Consider the following 19636-nt stretch of genomic DNA (forward strand, 5'->3'; position numbering starts at 1 on the left):
ACCACGTTTCCCTCTGATCTCTATGCCCAGAGAGGATATGTCCGTGGAGCCGTGCCCGCTCCCAGTGTGCCATCTGCTGTGTGTCAGGTGGGCATGGCGGTGGCAGTGGCTGTGCGTCACAGGGGCCGTGAATCAGCAGAGGTACACTAGAGTAGATTAGCGCTCGCTAGACTGCGACGGCCCAAAAGCAGCTGTGAGACTAGATGAGGTAGCTAAAGACTTACAGTATCAACAGCTAGCTAACGGGTACAGTATTAGCATGACATTAGCCTCATGCGACTGCTGTAGCTAACACCTGAGCCATTAGCTAGCAGTGGATACGGTTACTAAATGTGTCAGGAGTGTCAAGGTGACATTTTACATTTTACTGCAAAAATAATGGAATCACTTGAGTAAATGAGGGATACAAAGTATAGTGAAAGCCAGTGCTTCCACACAGGTGTGGTTCCTGAGTTAATTAAGCCATTAAAACATCCCATCATGCTTAGGGTCATGTAGAAAAATGCTCAGTTGCCCATTATTTAGGCGACCATGGCTAGAAGAGATCAGTGACTTTGAAAGAGGGGTCTCAAAGAAACATAGGGGTTTTAAAGGGTGTGTGTGTGTGTGTGTGTGCTTTACTATCCTTATGGGTACCAGAAATCCCCATAAAGACGGTAAAACCAGAAAGTCTTCCTCATGGAGACATTTTGCAGGTCCCCAACGAGGACAAAGGCTATTTTAGGCTTAGGCATTAGGTTTACAATTGGGGTTAGGGAAAATAGGATTTTGAATGGAAATATATTTTAGGTCCCCACAAGGATAGTAAAACATTCTCTGTGTGTGTGTGTGTGACAGTTACCAAATTTCAATCCAATTGAATACTTATGGAAGATTCTGGGGCTTTGCCTGAGACGGCGTTTGCCACCATCAACAAAACAGCAAATGATGGACTTTCTCGTGGAAGAATGGCATCTCATCCCTTCCATAGAGCTCCAGACACTTGTAGAATGTATGATCAACGTGCATTGAAGCTGTTGGTGGCCCAACGCCCTATTAAGACACTGTATGTTGGTGTTTCCTTTATTTTGGCAATTACCTGTAGCTTATTATCTTAAATGTGGATAAGCTATAATCATGTGCCTAAGCTTTTCACTGGCAGACACCTAAATGATTATAGCCAACTCTGTTTGGCTAAGTAGGTCACATGCAATAGCGGAGCAATTAGCAGGGATGTAGGTAATTTGCCGAGTTGGTGGAGGAATTGAGGTGTGTTTGATCCGGTTCGGTTGAACACGTTTGAGTGCGTTTGATCCAACAGCCCTAGCACCATAGAGACGTGTGAATTATAATGTACCATAGAGTCTTGCAGCAGGTCCTCCAGCTTGCCCAGCCTGCTGCTCTTGTCACAGGTGTACTGTCTCTTTATGGTGTCCTGGAGCTGACGCAGGTACGTCTCGCAGTCCCGTGCGTCACTCACAAACTGACAGGTGGCAATAAGAACATAAAACACAGAGATCAGAATAGGAGTTTATATATAATCCACCCACAGCTGCCCGAGATATCTCATATTTAATCTAGTATTAAAGCGCTTTTGAAGATAAAATAGCTTTAAACTCCCAATTAAAGGCAAGTCAAAACATAGATGGGTAGTAAATAGACAAACTAAATGTAGGCAAATAAAGTGCATATCATTTCTTGATCTTTTAAGACGCCGTCTACATGAAAACCAACAAACAATTGGCATCGTAAAGGACCAGATGGATATTACAGGTATAACTTATAATGTGTAAAAGGGACGTGGGCCAAGCTTTGCTCAAATCTCCTAACCTGGAAGTAGGCAGTATTGTCTTTGAGATGCTGCTCCACACACACACACAGCTGGCGTACCCACTGCCACTGGGTCTGCAGCGCTGCACTGTACGCCTGGGGAGAGGGAGGGGCACATGGGGAGAGGGAGGGGCACATGGGGGGGGGGGGGGGGGGTTAGTCTAGTCCATGTGTTGCTTCCAGAAGACGTATTTATTATTTATTACATTAGGTACAAAATATACTGACAATCTTATTTTCAGGGGAACATCGATTGGCCTTAATGGCTTTGTTGCTAGGCAACCTCACCTCCACTGTCTGTTTGGCCGGGTGGTTCTCCTGACAGAGCCGGTCGGCCGTTTCCTGCAGCGAGTGCATCACTTCCTGTTTCTCCTCCAGCTCTGACCTCATTTCCTGAGAGAGGATGACAGAGCATTCAGAAGAGCACCCAGGGGAATATCTGTGTCAAACGGTACCAAAAAATGTGTATTCTCTGTGTGTGTGTGTGTGCGCGCGCGTGTGTGTGGTGTCCACTCACGGCGTATAGATCTCTCTTGGCGTTGACGTTGGTGTTGTTGTGGCTCCAGTCGTAGGCCAGTTCCTCCTCTTCTCGCTCATTGAGCCAGATCAGCTCCTCTGTACAGCGACACACAAACGCATGCAGGCTCTCCAGGCAGCGCATACGCCACGATGAGTTTTCCTGTGAAGACAGGATGGGCTGAAGTGATGTTCTTAGGCATTAGCGCTAAACGTTTACGAGGAGTTTGAGGTTATTTCAGAGGCAAACACACTCTCTTCAGGGCTGATCAAGGGGCTATGTGGTAGAAGCAGGTGCTTCTGAAGGCCACACTCTGTCTGGCTTAACACTCGCTAGCTTCTCTGAGCCTAGAGCTAGCTCATTCACACCCTGATGGGATTAACTGAGAATGTGGGCAGACTGGGATACAATGGGGTGCACACAAACTCACCCTACATACCAGAGACACACGCACACACAGCCCCACGGGCACACATTCACAGAGGAAAACAGCCCTCCCCACTCACCAGTAGTTTGCAGTACTGCTGCTCCAGCTTGGCCAGAGTGTCAGAATAATTGCTTCTGAAGTTACGAGAGACTTTCGTCTGAGGATAAAGAGATCACAACGGCTTAATAAAACGGTCATCGGTGTCTTCTTCCTAGGTTTGTGAGTGTCATGCTGTTATGGACTGCATATTCACAGGTCTTCTCAGTGCATGTTCCTTTGTACTTACAGTATACGTATTAGCATGTACAGTGGATCTTGAAGGGTCTGTTTTAGAATGTATTAGTGTGTGTGTGTGTGTATGTATGTTTTCATGTGTGTTTGTGTACCTCGTAGTTGCGGGCCTCCTTCAGGCTGTGCAGTAGCTCCTCCACGGCAGTGTGGATGTTCTGGTGGTCCTGGAGGTTCTGCTCTACGGAGGGCAGGTCCGCCCCCGACTCTGCACGCTCCAGCATGTCCTAACACACATACACAATCAGTTAATCTCATGCATCCCTTTTCCCCTCTATCTACCTACACCCCTTCTTTCTTACCTGTGTCTCCTCCACCCATCCCAGGAGCTCATAGACGAACCGGAGACTCCCCTCGTCCTCTGAGGGTGACATGGCCACCAGCTGAGAGCGGGACATGGGTCTCCTGAGCAGGGCTGCCCCCATCACCCCCACTGCCCCCAGTAGGGTCTGGGCCCCAGTGGACAGGGAGAGACCACTGTCGCTCCCCCGCGGGGCCGTCCGGTCTCCCCCCGTCACCGGGGAGAAGTGACCCTTCCTGTAGACGCTGGAGCACTGGAGCCGGAGAGAGACCAACTCCTCGTGGAGACAGGACACTCTGTGCAGGAGGGGAACAAATGTGTTAAAATCCCCCCCAAAAGACAAGGGGGGAAAAAAAGGGACACCTTTTTCTTGTGACACACAAAATACACAAAAACAGTCAACCTCCTCTTCAGAAGACAACCGGAAGTGAATTAGGACCTCCGCTGTTGCTCCACAAAACATCTGCTTTCTCATAACACAGTACTGTTGTGGTGTCACATTTACACCACTGATGCTCGTGGTTCATACAGTATAACCAAGCCTAACAATATACACTACCATTTTTGGTCCATTAAAACATGAAATTGATCAGAAATACAGTGTAGACATTGTTAATGTTGTAAATGACTATTGTAGCTGGAAACAGCAGATTTTTAATGGAATATCTAGCTAGGCGTACAGAGGCCCATTATCAGCAACCATCACTCCTGTGTTCCAATGGCACGTTGTGTTAGCTGATCCAAGTTTATCATTTCAAAAGGCTAATTGATCATTAGAAAACCCTTTTGCCATTATGTTAGCACAGCTGAAAACTGTTGTTCTGATTAAAGAAGCAATAAAACTGGCCTTCTTTGGGCTAGTTGAGTATCTGGAGCATCAGCATTTGTGGGTTCGATTACAGGCTCAAAAGGCCAGAAACAAAGAAGTTTCTTCTGAAACTCGTCAGTCTATTCTTGTTCTGAGAAATGATGTCTATTCCATGCGAGAAATTGCCAAGATACTGAAGATCTCGTACTACTCCCTTCACAGAATAGAGCAAACTGTCTCTAACCAGAATAGAAAGAGGAGTGGGAGGCACCGGTGCACAACTGAGCGTCTAGTTTGAGAAACAGATGCCTCACAAGCCCTCAAATGGCAGCTTCATTAAATAGTACCCACAAAACACCAGTCTCAACATCAACAGTGAAGAGGCTTGCCTTCTAGGCAGAGTTCCTCTGTCCAGTGTCTGTGTTCTTTTGCCCATCTTAATCTTTTCTTTTCATTGGCCAGTCTGAGATATGGCTTTTTCTTTGCAACTCTGCCTAGAAGGCCAGCATCCCGGAGTCGCCTCTTCACTGTTGACGTTGAGACTGGTGTTTGCTTTTCTTTCAAAAACAAGGACATTTCTAAGTGACCCCAAACTTTTGAGCAGAAGTGTATATATATTTTTTCAAAGTTATGCCATTTGGCAGACAATTTTATCCAAAGCGACTTACGGTCATGCGTGCATACACTTCACGTACGGGTGGCCGCAGCGGGAATCAAACCAACTATCCTAGCGTTGCAAGCACCACGCTCTACCAACAGAGCTACACAGCATAACCAAGCCTCATGTTCTGTCCGTACACACTCCCTCTCCCTCCACTGACCTGAAGGCGAGCTGCTCCACCTGGTAGTACTTCTGGTCTCGGAGGACATGGAGGTCCACGTTGAGCCGTCTGATCAGAACCTCACAGTCCTGCAGGTACAAGCCCAGCTCCCTCTCACAACGCACCGCCTCGCCACTCTCCACCCGGGACATGTCCTGACGGAGGAGCGAGAAGACAGGGTGGGGAAAAGAGAGGGCGAAGAGGAGGGACGGTGAAGAAATGAGTAAGACACAGCACACCACAGTGAAAGAGTCACATCGTGCCTATAGAGTGGAAGTACAAAAAAACGCCAGAGAAGCAAGTCCTCGTTGAAAGAGAGAAACAGGGACAGCATCACTCACGGCCTGCAGTGTGTTCTTGGCCAGGGTGAGTTTCTCCTCACAGTCCAGGGCCATGTTCTGGATCTTATTGGCCATCTGCAGCAATAACTCCAGTCTGGAAGGAGACGCACAGTATCACAGTGTCAACAAGCTCGAAACACTCATTTTTTTACGTCCGAAAGTGCATCCTATTTACTATACAGCGCACTACTTTTGACCAGGCCCTGGTTAAACGTAGTGCACTACATAGGGAATAGGGTGCCATTTCGTACGCAGCCAGTGTCTAAGGAATGTGGTTACTGTACAACCATAACAAACTAAAAACATCTACCAGGTAATCAAGTTAGGCCTATTGAGGTTTAAGACTAAATTGCTGAAGTATCAAGACAAGGACGACATTTCCACAATACAAACAGAGTAGAGACCCGTGCAAATTAAATCTGTGTGAAAACGCCGGATGATAATGAGATGTACTGCGTTTGGTGCAGAGACCTGTGCTCGAGCACCATGAATATGTCGCCGTAAGTGATATCGGTAATAAAGTGTCGGGGTTCGGGTTAGTGTGCTCCACAGTGAGCCACAGGGCCTCGTCTTTCCATAACTACTGGTATAAACAAACTCTAGCTCTCAAATAACTAAATCAGGGTTAACGATTCTGCCGATTGGGGGAACAGCGCCACTGGCCCCCCCCCCCCCCCCCCCACCATATAAAAAATAAAAAAACGCTCAACATATTATGCTCTTTTATTGCGTGTGCAATGACATCAGAGGAGAAGAAAGTGTTTGTTGTTTGTAACTTATTTTGTTGTTCTAAACTGCAGACAGGCTTGGCTGTTTCACCATTAAGGATTCCAGCTTTAAGGTTCTGGTTAGTTATAGTGTTACGTATGTCTCAGCTGCTGACCTCTCCACAGCGGGCTGCAGGGCCTTCTCTCTCTATAGCTACTGATATAAACCAACTGAAACACTAGTAGCAGTAGTAAGGGTTAAGGTCAGGGTCATGACCTCTCCACAGCGGGCTGCAGAGCCTTCTCTCTCTATAGCTACTGATATAAACCAACTGAAACACTAGCAGCAGTAGTAAGGGTTAAGGTCAGGGTCATGACCTCTCCACAGCGGGCCGCAGGGCCTTCTCTCTCTCCAGCATCTCCAGGATCAGCTTGCCCCACTCCTCCTCCAGGTCGTTGGGGTGCAGACCCAGGGGCAGCTTGATGCGCCCAAACTCCATCCATACCTGGGGAACACAAACATGCACATAATTTTAACTTCTATAACACATACAGTGCATTCAGAAATGATTCAGACCCCTTCATTTTTCCCACATTATGTTACAGCCTTATTCTAAAATGGATTCAATAGTTCCCCCCCCCCTCAATCTACCCACAATACCCCATAATGACGAAGCAAAAACAGGTTTACAGCCTCAAGTCTTCTTGGGTATGATGCTACAACCGTGACCCACCTGTATTTGGGGAGTTTCTCCCATTCTTCTCTGCAGATCCTCTCAAGCCCTGTCAGATTGGATGGGGAGCATCTCTGCACAGCTATTTTTAGGTCTTTCCAGAGATGTTCGAACAGGTTCAAGTCCGGGCTCTGGCTGGGCCACTCAAGGACATTGAGACTTGTCCCGAAGCCACTGTCTGTCTTGGCTGTGTTGTTGTCCTGTTGGAAGGTGAACCTTTGCCCCCATCTGAGGTCCTGAGTGCTCTGGAGCAGGTTTTCATCAAGGATCTCTTTACTCTGTTCTTCTTTCCCTGAATCCTGACTAGTCTCCCAGTCCCTGCTGCTGAAAAACATCCCCACAGCATGATGCTGCAACCACCATGATTCATCGTAGGGATGGTGCCAGGTTTCTTCCAGACGTGATGCTTGGCATTCAGGCTAAATAATTACATCTTGGTTTCATCAGACCAGATAATCTTGTTTCTCATGGTCGGAGTCCTTTAGGCGCCCCTTGGCAAACTCTAACGGGCTGTCATGTGCCTTCCATCTGGCCACTCTACCATAAAGGCCTAATTGGTGGAGTGCTGCAGAGATGGTTCTCCTTCTGGAAGGTTCTCCCTCCACAGAGGAACTCTGGAGCTCTGTCAGAGTGACCATTAGGTTCTTGGTCACCTCACCTTCCTGACCAAGGTCCTACTCCCCAGATTGCGGCCAGCTCTAGGAAAAATCTTGGTGGTTCCAAACTTCTTCGATTTAAGAATGATGGAGGCCACTGTGTTCTTGGGGACCTTCAATGCTGCAGAAATCCTTAAGTATCCTTCCCCAGATCTGTGCCTCAACACAATCCTGTTTCTGAGCTCTACGGACAATTCCTTCGACAGCACCGTCAACTGTGGGCCCTTACATAGACAGGTGTGTGCCTTTCCAAATCATGTCCAATCAATTGAATTGACCACAGGTGGACTCCAATCAAGTTGTAGAAACATCTCAAGGATGATCAATAGAAACAGGATGCACCTGAGCTCAATTTCGAGTCTCATAGCAAAGGGTCTGAATACTTATGTAAATAAGATATATTTTTTAAATACATTTGCAGAAATGTCTATTTATTGAGTTAATACATTTTATAATAAGGCTGTAACGTAAAACAAAATGTGGAAAAAGGACACAAATCTCTTCGAGGTCTTGAAGTATAAATGTTTGGGATGCGGGGTTATGAGTCATCATGAGTCATTGATCAGGAGTGTCAGGAGGGCAGTGGTGACATAGGGAAAGTAGAACCGAGGGGAAATGAAAGAGGATTTGATAGGAGGAATTATAGTTTGTTGTCTCAAGGCAGTGGCATGGGGTTGAAATGGCCTAGTGCAGAGAACAGGGTGTTTGATCTCACACACACACACACTGGACTCATGATGCACAGTGTGGTCCCGCTCGTGGTGGCAGAAACCAGGTCACCTCTTCAAATCCTTTTATTTCTCGCTCTCCATCTCTCTCTCTCTCTCTATCAATCAATCTCTCCATGTTTCTCTCTCTTTTGTCGGTTATTGAGTTTATGAGTTTCAGTTTTCTACAAGACTAATGCCAGCCAAATATGCCATAATATGATATGTTGTTGAAAATGAGGCTGTGTCCTCAAGGGTAATGATAGTATCTGCCTGGGTATGTCGTTCAGTCTCTCGGATGGTAAATCGGTGTTTACCATCGATGTAGGTTTGCGGTTTCTGCTGACATTTTACAGCGCTTGTCGTTATTGAGTCTCAATAGGTTTTAGAAATCAAAAGTCCCTCGCTTCCCCCCCCCCCCCCCTCCCCCCCCCCCCCCCCCTCCATCCATCGCCTACCTCCAGCAGTTTGTAGAGGTGTTCAACGCCACTCTTCTCCAGCTCCTTGGCAGGGATCTCCGTCTCTTTGAAATGGACGTACTCATTGTAAAGTGCCTGTGGGACAGTGACAGGGTGTTGACAAAAGGCTAGATGTCAATAATAGACTGTCTTTATGAATTCATAAAGCATCTCGGAATCATAATGCTGATCTAGGAACAGCCCCCCCCCCCCCCCCCCCCTGTCTATATAATCATATTCATGATTATCTAAATCGCTGAACTGATCCTAGATCAGCATCTCCTATTTGGAGATGCTTTATAAACATTTATTATTCATCTTTACCCACATCCTGTCCCCCCTCTCCCTCATCCCCTTACTGCCTCCCTCTCTTTCTACCCATCCTTCCTCCTCCATTCTCTTCTTCCATTCTGTCTATTTTATTCTCTCCTCTCCATCGCCCGGACTCCCTTTCCCTCCCTCTTCACCTTGAGCTCCACAGGGTCCAGTGGGAAGTTCTTGTTGGCCATGAGGGCCGTGTGCTGCCGGCTCCACTGGCGCAGCATGGAGAAACGAGACTGGTACTCTGCCCAGCGGTGGTCCACCTCCTGATAGCGAGAGAGAGAGAAAGAGGGAAGGAGGAAAGGGAGAGGAGAAAGAGAGCGAGAGAGAGAGGGATTGGTTCATTGACAGTCAGCTATCAATATACTTCAGTGGCAGACTGCGATCAATGGAGTCCATTATTGGCTCCACAGCTATGGCAACATGATGTCCCTTGAGCAGGCATGCCAACAAGACTATATTCATTCCAAATACATTCTTTCACACAGACTGACCAACTGTACATTAATACAAGCTAATGTTAATTAGAGAAAAGTAGAACATACGTGTGCTGCGATGCCCTCTCCTCCCTCTGGGATCTTGGGGAAGGCATCGTAGATGGAGGAGACGTATGTGATGACCGACTTCTCATCTGGAGACGGAACGTCCACATCTAGAGAGACAGACACCGAGAGAGAGACACAGAGAGACACAGAGAGAGACAGAGGAGGAGACGGGGAGATGAAAGGGGGAGAGGAAAGGTCAACGCGATATAAACGGTAGAGAGAGGCAGACCAACAGAACAAAGAGGCACACAGACAGTATCATGATGTACACTACTCTCATGATACACTGTAGAACAGCCGGAGGTTAGAAGTACGCAGGCAGACGGACAGAGACGCAGGCAGACGGACAGAGACGCAGGCAGACGGACAGAGACGCAGGCAGACGGTTACCTTCAGCGTCCAGTAGTCTGGTCACCCCTAGCGACTCGGCGATCTCAAAGGCCTGCTCCAGGTTGTCAAGGTTACTCTGCTGTGCCACCACCTCCATGTCAATCAGATCTGGCCTGGAGACCATCAGAGAGGGAGACGGGGGGGGGGGGTCAGAACTGAAAGTGTAAGTATGTGTGTCTGCATGCATCTCAGTGGGTGATTGTGTGTGTACCTGAATCTGTGGAGCAGGGCGTTGAACATGCGCCCGTCGCTCCAGGAGGAGGAGAAGTTGGTACAGCGGAGGCCAGGCCAGCCCTCGGAGGCCTTCTGGCTCCATAACAACAGCTTCTCCTTAGCCGTCAGGTCCCCAGACTCCCCGCTCACATAGATCTCGGAGATCTGGAACACAGAGAGGATATGGTTCATACAGGAAACACTCATTATACACACACACACACCCCCCGCTCACATCAACGTCAGATCAGGAGAGACCAGAGGAGAGGTGAGGGGTTAATGAATATGGGATGACTTTGCTTGGATCCATCCACAAGTACTGGTAGAAGGTTCCAAATATGAGCCATTTGATGGTCAAAGGATGCCTGCTCTTACTGTGTAATCATGGCAAGGAAAAAACATGTGATATGAAAGCCACAACAGCTGGCGGAGATGCACACCCTTTCCCCTTTAGGGGCAGACATTCATTACAGACAACATTCCCCTCTCATTTTCATGACATTGTCCTACTACCAGACTGCAACCCACAGTGGGCATTCATTACACTGTTTCAAAACATATCTCTAGTGTCATGACAAACTAATCACTTATCACTTGTACCCATATTTCACACAGGCCCACGCACACACGGATGTACGTGACACGCAAACGCACACACACACAAAGTGAGTCAGCAGAATTGTATCAACGTGCTAGTCTTCTATGCACTTTGATTCAACTTGTCATCTTTGTTCCCATCCGTAATCTTCTCTGTCCTTTAACCAATAGGCCTTAAGCCCGAGCCAATGTTCTTTTCTCTTTCGGTCTCTTGTTATTCTGGCCAGCTCATTAACTTGTTTTCTCACCACAATCTCCCCCTCTCCCTCCTCCACTTGTTCATTCCTTCATCCATCTACCCCCCCCCTCCTCGTTCGGCCTCCTTCCAGCCCACCCCTTCTATCTCTGTCACTTCGGCTTTTCTCCTCATTTGATCTGTTCTTCCACAGACACTGCCTTGTTTTGAACCGTTGGTCTCTCCTTCGCTTCACTCCTCTTTTTCATCCCGCTCTTCTCTTTTTGAGGTCAAAGCGCTTATAACCTACTTAAGCCAACCGTCCTCCATCCCACCCACTTCCCTTTCTTCTCTACACTAGTCTTTCTTTAATCTGTTCATCGTGACAAAGGGGGGGGGGGGGCTGTTGTAGGTGCAGTATCTGGCAGTGCCTGGTTCTTGTCATCAGTATTCCTCTGTCATCCCTTTTTCTCACTTCCCGTCTTCCCCTCCCTCCCTCCCTCCGTCTGTCTGTCTGTGTCTGTCGAGTGCTAATATAGAACAGAATGAAAGTCCAGTGAGTGCCAGGAGACTGCAGCAACAACCAAAAGAGAAGGAGAGGGGGGGGGGGGGGGGGGGGTGAGCGAGGGAGAGGAGGAATGGCATGCAAACGAAAGAGGGAGAGCAAAACCAGGCCCGAGTAAACTAATAAGGCAAAACATGCACATACAGTACAGACCGCACACACCGACGGCAAACACGCAGACAGACACACACCGACAGCAAACACGCAGAGAGACCCACACCGACGGCAAACACGCAGAGAGACACACACCGACAGACCGCGACACACACCGTGTACCCCCAAAACACAGCTCCTCCGTGACGTGAGCCTTTTATAGTAAAGAATATTAAGGCACGGACATCCAACTACAGGGTCACTCCATCAACTTGACTCTGGCCCTGAGCCCTTCAGTGACTGGCAATAAACGATAAACGAGCCAAGCACAGCCTCACTCTACCATTCGACCCCCAGGTACTGTGTACCATCCTATGTAGCTCAGTTCCACCCCCCCACCCGGCAACCCATAACCTGTTTAGAATACTGCAGCTGGCGATTTGACCGGATATGACATACTGCATGTTTGCACTGGTCAATTGAAATCGACATACATAATTACTACCTTCGCATGGACATGTTTATCATAAATTCTGATTATGAGCAATACGGTTGTTTTGGATAACATACGGTAGCGATTTTACACTACCAAAACAGGGCACATGGTGTCCATTATCCGGGCACATCGTGCTTAAATCAGACACTACCAAACACTAACAGACAGACAGCTACACCATAACACACGCGAGCAGCCAGAGGCCTGTATTTCAGATACCTTTGACTATTGGATGTTCTTATAGTCACTATAGTATTGCCAGCCTAATCTCAGGAGATGATAGGGTTGAAGTCATAAACAGCGCTGTACTTCAAGCATTGCTAAGAGCTGCTGGCAAACGCAGTAAAGTGCTGTTTGAATGAATGCTTACGAGCCTGCTGCTGCCTACCACCGCTCAGTCAGACTGCTCTATCGAATATCAAATCATAGACTTAATTATAATAAACACACAGAAATAAAATTAATATGGTCAAATCAGGAAACTATCATTTTGAAAAGAAAATGTTTATTCTTTCAGTGAAATACGGAACTGTTTCGTATTTATCTAACGGGGTGGCAACTCTAAGTCTAAATATTGCTGTTACATTGCACAACCTTCAATGTTATGTCATAATTATGTAAAATTCTGGCAAATTAATTAAGGTCTTTGTTAGGAAGAAATGGTCTTCACACAGTTCACAACGAGCCAGGTGGCCCAAACTGCTGCCTATATCCTGACGAGAATGCACCTTTGTTAAATCACCACCCGTTTGGCGAAGTAGGCTGTGACTCGATGATAATTGAAGAGGCACCGCATTGATTATACTCAACGCAGGACAAACTAGTTAAACTAGTAATAACATCATCATCCATTTGTAGTTAACTAGTGATTGTTAAGATTGGTTGTTTTTTTATAAAATAAGTTTAATGCTAGCTAGCACCTTAACTTGGCTCCTTGCTGCACTCGCGTGGTCAAGCCTGCCACGTAGTCTCCTCATGGATTGCAATGTAATCGGCCTTGTGTTATGAAAACTTGAAAATCGGCTATGATTAAATCGGACATGCCGATTAATCGGTCGACCTCTAGAGGCGATATTTGGATAGTTGACGGGGAGAGGGAACGAGACGGACAAAATACACCAAATACACAAAACGAGAGAAAGAGAGAGAAAGAGAGAGAAAGAGAGCGAGTGGGAGGGACATAAGGTGTTAGGAATCCCCCTCTGGGGCTCGATGCAGCAGTACAGTGTTGATGAATGCGCATCTGAAAACCCTATTTATTCAGATATCTGACATCGCCAAAAACGCAGCCGTCACATACCCACCCACACCCACACACACTCGAGAAAGAGACAGACGTATTGATCGCTACCTGGCTAAAACACTCGTAAACGGGAGCCTTTGTGGAGACCGGGCTCTAAGCAACTGTGCGTGTCGGTCTTGCTTTCCCTGTGACTCAGTACCACGCATCAAATGAGACACACAGGCCCAAAGGCAACATAGCATGATAATATACTGACGACGGGGCGCTACAGGTCGGCAGCCAAGTAGGGAGTTTCCTGCTGTCAATGTAAAGCACTTTGAGCAGGTCTAGATCAACTAACTACAATTATCAACAGAGGTTCTTATTGGTAACAACAGTAAAAGGGTCACCAGCAACTGTGGGGTCAAAGGCCTACACTACAGTAGGCATAGAAATAGAATTACTTGACATTGTGTGAGCCATATGATTTCATAAAACAATCATTGCAAAATAACAAGTTACAGTATGCTGTCAAGAACCCTGACATTTAAGGGGGAAAAAACACACACACCACACACACAGTCGGAAGTAACAGAGGAAAGAGTGGGTGGTGTGAGGAAAACAACGAGTGATGGAGAGAAAGACAGAGGGAAAGAAAGAGAGAAAAGGGGAGAGATGCAGAGGTGGTCTGCGCTGTGCTGATTAGGCTCTGGAGACGGACTCTGGAAGGATGAGGAGATGCAGAGACACACACAGAGACACACAGAGACACAGAGAGAGAAAGACACAAATGTACAAAGGATCTCTCTCAGACAAAGATGTATGTAAAAGGGCAACACACATTCAGAAATATGCTCTCGGCCTGATCCTGGACAATGTAGCCTACATTTCGATGAGTAAAAGAGAGCGAGTGAAAAAAAAAGAAGGAAAGAGAGAAAAATGCCCCTGACCTGAGGGAACTGCTTTGTGGTGACCTGGGGTGGAGATAGAGGACTGTCAGTTGCAGAGTCCAGTCCCTCTCTGGAGCTTTCCCAGTCTATCTGGGTGGCGCCCCCTGCCTCTGGGGAGGTTAGTGGCAGGTCGCTGGCATAGCCAGAGGACAGAGGGTCCTGTACCGAGGGTCCCTCGACTTTTATAGCTTCCTGGGTCTCCATAAGGTTGGTTGTCATATTGAGACCTGAGGTGTCCATTTTGGGTCTCCTTTGGGTCAAGCCAACCCTGCTTAGCTCTGTCTCTGAGGAGGTGCGGGGCAGATCGCTGGCATAGGCAGAGCAAAGAGGGTTCTGTATTAATAGTCCCTCTTGGACCTGTGCTGGTTTATCCAGACCGAGTTCCTTGACTCTTGTGGTTTCCTGGGTCCCCATAAGGAAAGTGGTCCTGGCATCCATTTTGGCTCTCCTGCTGTCTTCCTCAGAAAGATGTACTTTGAGGATGTTCCCAGTCACAGGGGATGCGGCTGGAGGTTCGGCACATACCTCTACTTCTACCTCTTTGTCATGGTAACTGTCCCCTCTCCAAACCGGGGACCCAAAGTCACTGGGGTAGACTGTCCTCACAACACACAGCCGGCCCTCCACCTCACGAATGTGGACCACCCCTTTGTGCTCCTTTGACAAAGGGTTGTTAAAAGCAACCCCCAGCATCCCCGCTGGCCCACCCCCACCTTCATCCTCCACCTCTTTCTCCTCTTCTCCTTTTTTCCCCCGTTCCCTCTCCTTCTTGGGTCTTCGTATACAAGGCCTCTCCAGGACCCCTTGTTCTCGCTCCCTGACTTTGCAGACTCGACCCCCACCAGGGGTGGTGTGCACCTGGGACGGGAAAGATGGGTCAGGGTTATCTGGGGTGGGGGTGGGGTCCTCACTGGGTTGCCCTTGGCTGCTTGGAGCCTCTATGGTACTGCTCGTCCCCCCTTCGTCACTCCCAGCTCCGGGGTAGGACAGCCTTCTCCACACTGGGCTTGGCTCAGGGGACAGTTCCAGCACTCTGCTACCCCCCAACCCCCCCATGCTGTCACTCGTGGAGTCCGTACAGAGAGCACTGGGAAGGGGCTGCCTGGATTGAGTTTGGACATGAGGCACAGTTAAATTGGTGATTTTGGCCCCGACGTCACTCATAGTGTTGAACGAGGCCGTGGTTGCCTCTGTGACAGTGCCTTTGTCCTCTTCCTCTTCATCCTCTTCCTCCGGTATGTTGCTTATCCTTACGCTTTCCACCTCCGAGCCGACCGACGACCCTCCTTTCTGGCGCTTCTTTCCTTTGCGTTTCCGCCGGAAGCGGAGGCGCCGTTTGGGGTTGGGGGACAGTGGGGGGAAGCCGTGTCCTCCCTCCCTAGGAGGCCTCACACAGCCCATAGAGCTTCCCATCTCAGAGTGAATTGACTGAGGGAAGGACAGAGGAGGCAAAACTAGAAAGCAAAAAAAAGACACTCAGGTGGACAGGCACACCAGAGTGTGACGGATGAAAGCAATATCAATGTGACACCTGCTCGCGGTGTGACGCTAGTGACATCAGGTTTAGCTATGGTTGCTTTCCATGAGTCTAGAAAGAGACAATGACGTGACGGGATGTGGGCTCTCGTCACCTTCTCATAGGGTCTGGTTCAGTCCACCGGGCCGAGGTGCTTGCTGCAGGCTTGCGTGTCACAGCTCTCGTCTGTCCGTAGGTGCTCCTCTCCCCGCCTTCCCTCCCCCTCTCCTTCTCTCTTTGCAGCTGTTGCCTCACCTCACCTAGGCAACACCGCTGTCAGCCCGGTCTCTACGGGCAGGTCACGGACGTCCCAGCACTAACGTCAAGGACACTGAGGCAGAAACATGTCAGCAGGCTCAGCACAGCGTAGGAGAAAATAGATTTGGCTTCAGGCTTTAGTCGTTCATTCCTTCAAGGTTTGGCAGGTGAGAAGGAAAGTCAACGTGGCTCATACATACTACATGTTGAACGAGGCTTGGAGAGTCTGATTGTGTGAGACGGTGAGTCAGAGCACTGCAGCGTCCTCTTCAATGCATCAGTCGTTTCACACAGACAATGTCGGCGTGTGCGGTAGAGAAGTCCATGGGGTCTCTGGCGTTGCCTGCGATGGAATCAGTGCTCGTCTCATATCTGCAATTCCTCAGAGTGTGAGACGCGAGGGAGCTGCAGTGCAGACACACATCGTCAGACACACACACACACACACACTCACACATGCAATGTGTCTGACTCGGTGCACATCATCGCAGTCGCTCGGCAGCGGAATAAAACAATTCAATATATCACATGCTCTGCTTCCGCCATCCTGCACACACGCAGTTTGTTGGTAATTTGTTTCCCCTGTCGTTCCGGGGGTACTGTAATCCAAGTACTTTATCCAGACTCGCCTCCAGGTATCTACAATCATATATTATTAACAACTCTCCACTGCTGTGATAATGTTATGGCTGTCAGTGGAGATAGCATTAGCTCTGCAGTAGCCGGTGGAGTCCCGTTCTGCCGAGACCGCGTGCTAATATCCACCATCCAGATTGGTGGTGGGTGATAGTGGACAGTCAGCCAATACTCTGACCGGCTGTTAACTCAAATCAGAGCCTCGACGGCGGCGACTCGGACTCCTCGCCATTCCCCACGATCCCCCTGTTCATGGAGTCGCTGCGTCACGTGGCGTTTGATTTCCTTCGGTTCCCCCGGTTGTTAACCACAGAGAGGTCTCAGTACGAAGGAAACCTACGGGGGCGTTGAACAAGCGTTAAAGCAACGTTACGGTGCTGACTTGAAAGTCTACAAGTGATACAGGTAACCATGGGACCAGGAAGAGAGGTGAAGAGATCCTGAAAGGTAGGCGTCCCAATCCTTCAATGATTACCAATCACACATTGCATTAGGAGTGGTAAGATACCTGCAGCGTGGTCTCATAGAAAATCCAGACAACTCGGGAAGCTGGTAGTGGTTCCTGTAGCTTTGTCTCTGGGTGCTTTATCAGGTTCAAATCCAGAGCACGTCGAGGTAGGGTGTAGAGACCCCACCTTTAGCTTTCCAGACCTCACGTGGCGCCCCCATTGATACCGGCCTTGATCTTACCACCCCCCCTCCCCTCCAACGGAGGATTGCTGGGAGATCGTGCTATCCAGTCACCAACCCCTCAGTCCATCTCCAACCTTAGAACCGTCCGTCAGGCAGGCAGCCTTTTTCAGTCATCCCTGCTGACAGTCTTCAACACTGCTCCAGTACTCCAGTATATAAGCATCCACAATCCTCCAGGTCTCTATGTGTTCCCAGAGTCCACAGGCGGGCATGCAAAGAGGGTCTGGTTGCAGACAGACAGGCGGTTGGTTAAAAAGGCACTCCCTCTCGTCTCCTCTGGTCTGGTTAATGGAATTAGCAGTGGTGGCTGGGCTGGGCTATAGGAGGCGGGGCTACAGGAGGCTGGGTCTAAACTGGGTTTGACTTGGTTAGGGAAGGTCCAGTATCCCCAGCTTTAGCCGTCCTCCTGACGCTGCCTGCAAACGAGCAGCTGACTGGGTAAGGCAAAGGCAGAGGATACGTCCGGTAGGCTGCAGCTCCTTGGTTGGTTATAGAGAGAGATGGAGGAGAGGGGGATCCGATTGAAGGGAGAGCAAGGTCCCCGTCAGACAGGCATGGTCGGATTGATCCAATAAACTCAGTGTTCCCGGGAGAGTCGCAAAATGTGTGTGTGTGCAGCTGAAGAGAGAGCAAGAGTGTGTGTGTGTGCCTGCAGGGCTGGGCGATCCTCCAATCAGCTGTGTGTGTAAGAATCCTGCGTGTGTATGTGTGAGCCGAGGTCTGTAGATCCAGGGGAAACCGGGAGACACAGTAACAGTAGGCAGCCTGTATTCCTCTCTCTGTCGCTGGCTTCTCGTGCTCGTGCACTCCCTCGCTCGCAGGCAAAGAGAAAAGCGCTCTATCTTCACAACCTCTGCAGCTCTAGCTCTCTTTCTCCCTCCCTATTTTCTCCTCCTCCTATCCGCTTCCTCGTTCCACCCTCCCTCCCTCCTCTCACTCTCTCTCTAGCATACTCTCTACTGCTCTCTTGGTGTGAGACACACACACACACGCTATTTTTTGGGGGGTCCGATACAGATATATCCTCCATTATAAACTGGCTGGTTCGAGCCCTAAATGCTGATTGGCTGACAGCCGTGGTATATCTGGGGGAGTTTGTGATATATGACCAATATACCACGGCTAAGGGCTGTATCTAGGCACTCTGCGATGTGTCGTGGCCACATATACCACACCCCCTCGGGCCTTATCGCTTAAATAGACTGTTACAGCAGTGAAAATGAAAAAGTTCCACTGTTCCACACTGAGTTCTCATAAATTGTCATCCAAAATAGCAATTGTCCAAGAAATATGTTTCAGATGTTAATTTCTTACATTGTGACAATAATGACATCATGAGAATGATTAGATAAGCATGATATTTCCTTATTTCATACTATGTATTGAATATCGGTTACTAAGTATCTGACACTGATGTATTGGTAAAAAAAACTATGTCAGCTGTTCAGATCGGTGAACCGATATATCGGTCGGGCTCCACAAAGACACGAGTCAAATGCTTCCCAGGTTGGCCAGCTGCGGCAGAAAAATAAATTGGTGTTGATTCTCTGCAATACCAGAGATCATTAAAGCAAGTTGAAAAAGAGTAAAGAAAGATGCAGGAGAGGAGGGTGTTGAGGAGTTTGGGGAAATGAGGGAGAGAATGAAAGAGAGCCTTTTTGCACCAGTTGCAGCTTTTTCACACACACACACACACACACACACACACACACACACGGACCTGAGGCAGTGTACGGCAGCATAGAGATCTACCCACAGACCCAAAATAAATCCCATTGCAAACATAAACAGAGTATTCTCCAGGGATGGTAGATCAGCTACTGGTAGAGGAGTCCAATCCACAGCTCTCCCATTACCTCCACAGTGGAAAACAGACAATAAGACCTGCAATCAGGTCTCTGAGGCCTCCACCATGGATATATGATGTGCTGGAAGCACATCAAACTACCAATTAGCTACCTGAAAGCGGTCACATTTACGATGCAATTCTTTCTGCCACAACATAATTAGCATTTAGAGAATGTAAGTTGTGTTGAAAAGCTGATTTCAGGTCGGTTTTGATGTTTCACCCTCTAAATGATGGAGGTTAGGCGGTTTATAGTAATGATATCGACTAACCTGTACCCCTGCACATTGACTCGGTACCGTACCCCCTGTGTATAGCCTCGTTATTGTTATGTAATTTTGTTCTGTTACTTTTTGTTGATTTTATATATTTTTTTTTAACTTTAGTTTATTTACTAAATATTTTCTTTACTCTATTTCTTCAATTGTATTGTTGGTTAAGGGCTTGTAAGTAAGCATTTCATGGGAAGGTCTACACCGGTTGTATTCGGCGCATGTGACTAATAAAATTTGATTTGCACAAATTAAAAGAGCCAGGCCAGAGTGG

At 48.2% G+C, this 19636-nt stretch overlaps 1 protein-coding gene across 27 annotated transcripts in view; it reads right to left on the minus strand.

The window, feature by feature from the left end:
* Positions 1 to 19636, minus strand: part of LOC109903635 (microtubule-actin cross-linking factor 1) — a 250345-nt gene that overhangs the window by 106167 nt on the left and 124542 nt on the right. For 15 of the 27 annotated variants that reach the window (XM_020500464.2, XM_031789315.1, XM_031789319.1 and 12 more), the window contains exons 1-16: positions 14142 to 18053; positions 10042 to 10208; positions 9831 to 9943; positions 9441 to 9547; positions 9042 to 9161; positions 8575 to 8670; positions 6398 to 6525; positions 5313 to 5406; positions 4972 to 5126; positions 3344 to 3638; positions 3140 to 3268; positions 2833 to 2910; positions 2327 to 2488; positions 2098 to 2202; positions 1810 to 1905; positions 1337 to 1462 (exon numbers count right to left, since the gene is read on the minus strand). In XM_020500464.2, the coding sequence (XP_020356053.2) occupies positions 1337 to 1462; positions 1810 to 1905; positions 2098 to 2202; positions 2327 to 2488; positions 2833 to 2910; positions 3140 to 3268; positions 3344 to 3638; positions 4972 to 5126; positions 5313 to 5406; positions 6398 to 6525; positions 8575 to 8670; positions 9042 to 9161; positions 9441 to 9547; positions 9831 to 9943; positions 10042 to 10208; positions 14142 to 15554 (3384 nt within the window). In that variant the 5' untranslated portion in view covers positions 15555 to 18053. Of the gene's footprint in view, positions 1 to 1336; positions 1463 to 1809; positions 1906 to 2097; positions 2203 to 2326; positions 2489 to 2832; positions 2911 to 3139; positions 3269 to 3343; positions 3639 to 4971; positions 5127 to 5312; positions 5407 to 6397; positions 6526 to 8574; positions 8671 to 9041; positions 9162 to 9440; positions 9548 to 9830; positions 9944 to 10041; positions 10209 to 14141; positions 18055 to 19636 lie in introns of those variants that run through there. The other 12 variants (XM_031789328.1, XM_031789338.1, XM_031789336.1 and 9 more) reach the window with 3 other exon arrangements.

Source organism: Oncorhynchus kisutch, linkage group LG14 (genome assembly GCF_002021735.2).
Source record: "Oncorhynchus kisutch isolate 150728-3 linkage group LG14, Okis_V2, whole genome shotgun sequence".
In the NCBI taxonomy this organism is placed as follows: Eukaryota; Metazoa; Chordata; class Actinopteri; order Salmoniformes; family Salmonidae; genus Oncorhynchus; species Oncorhynchus kisutch.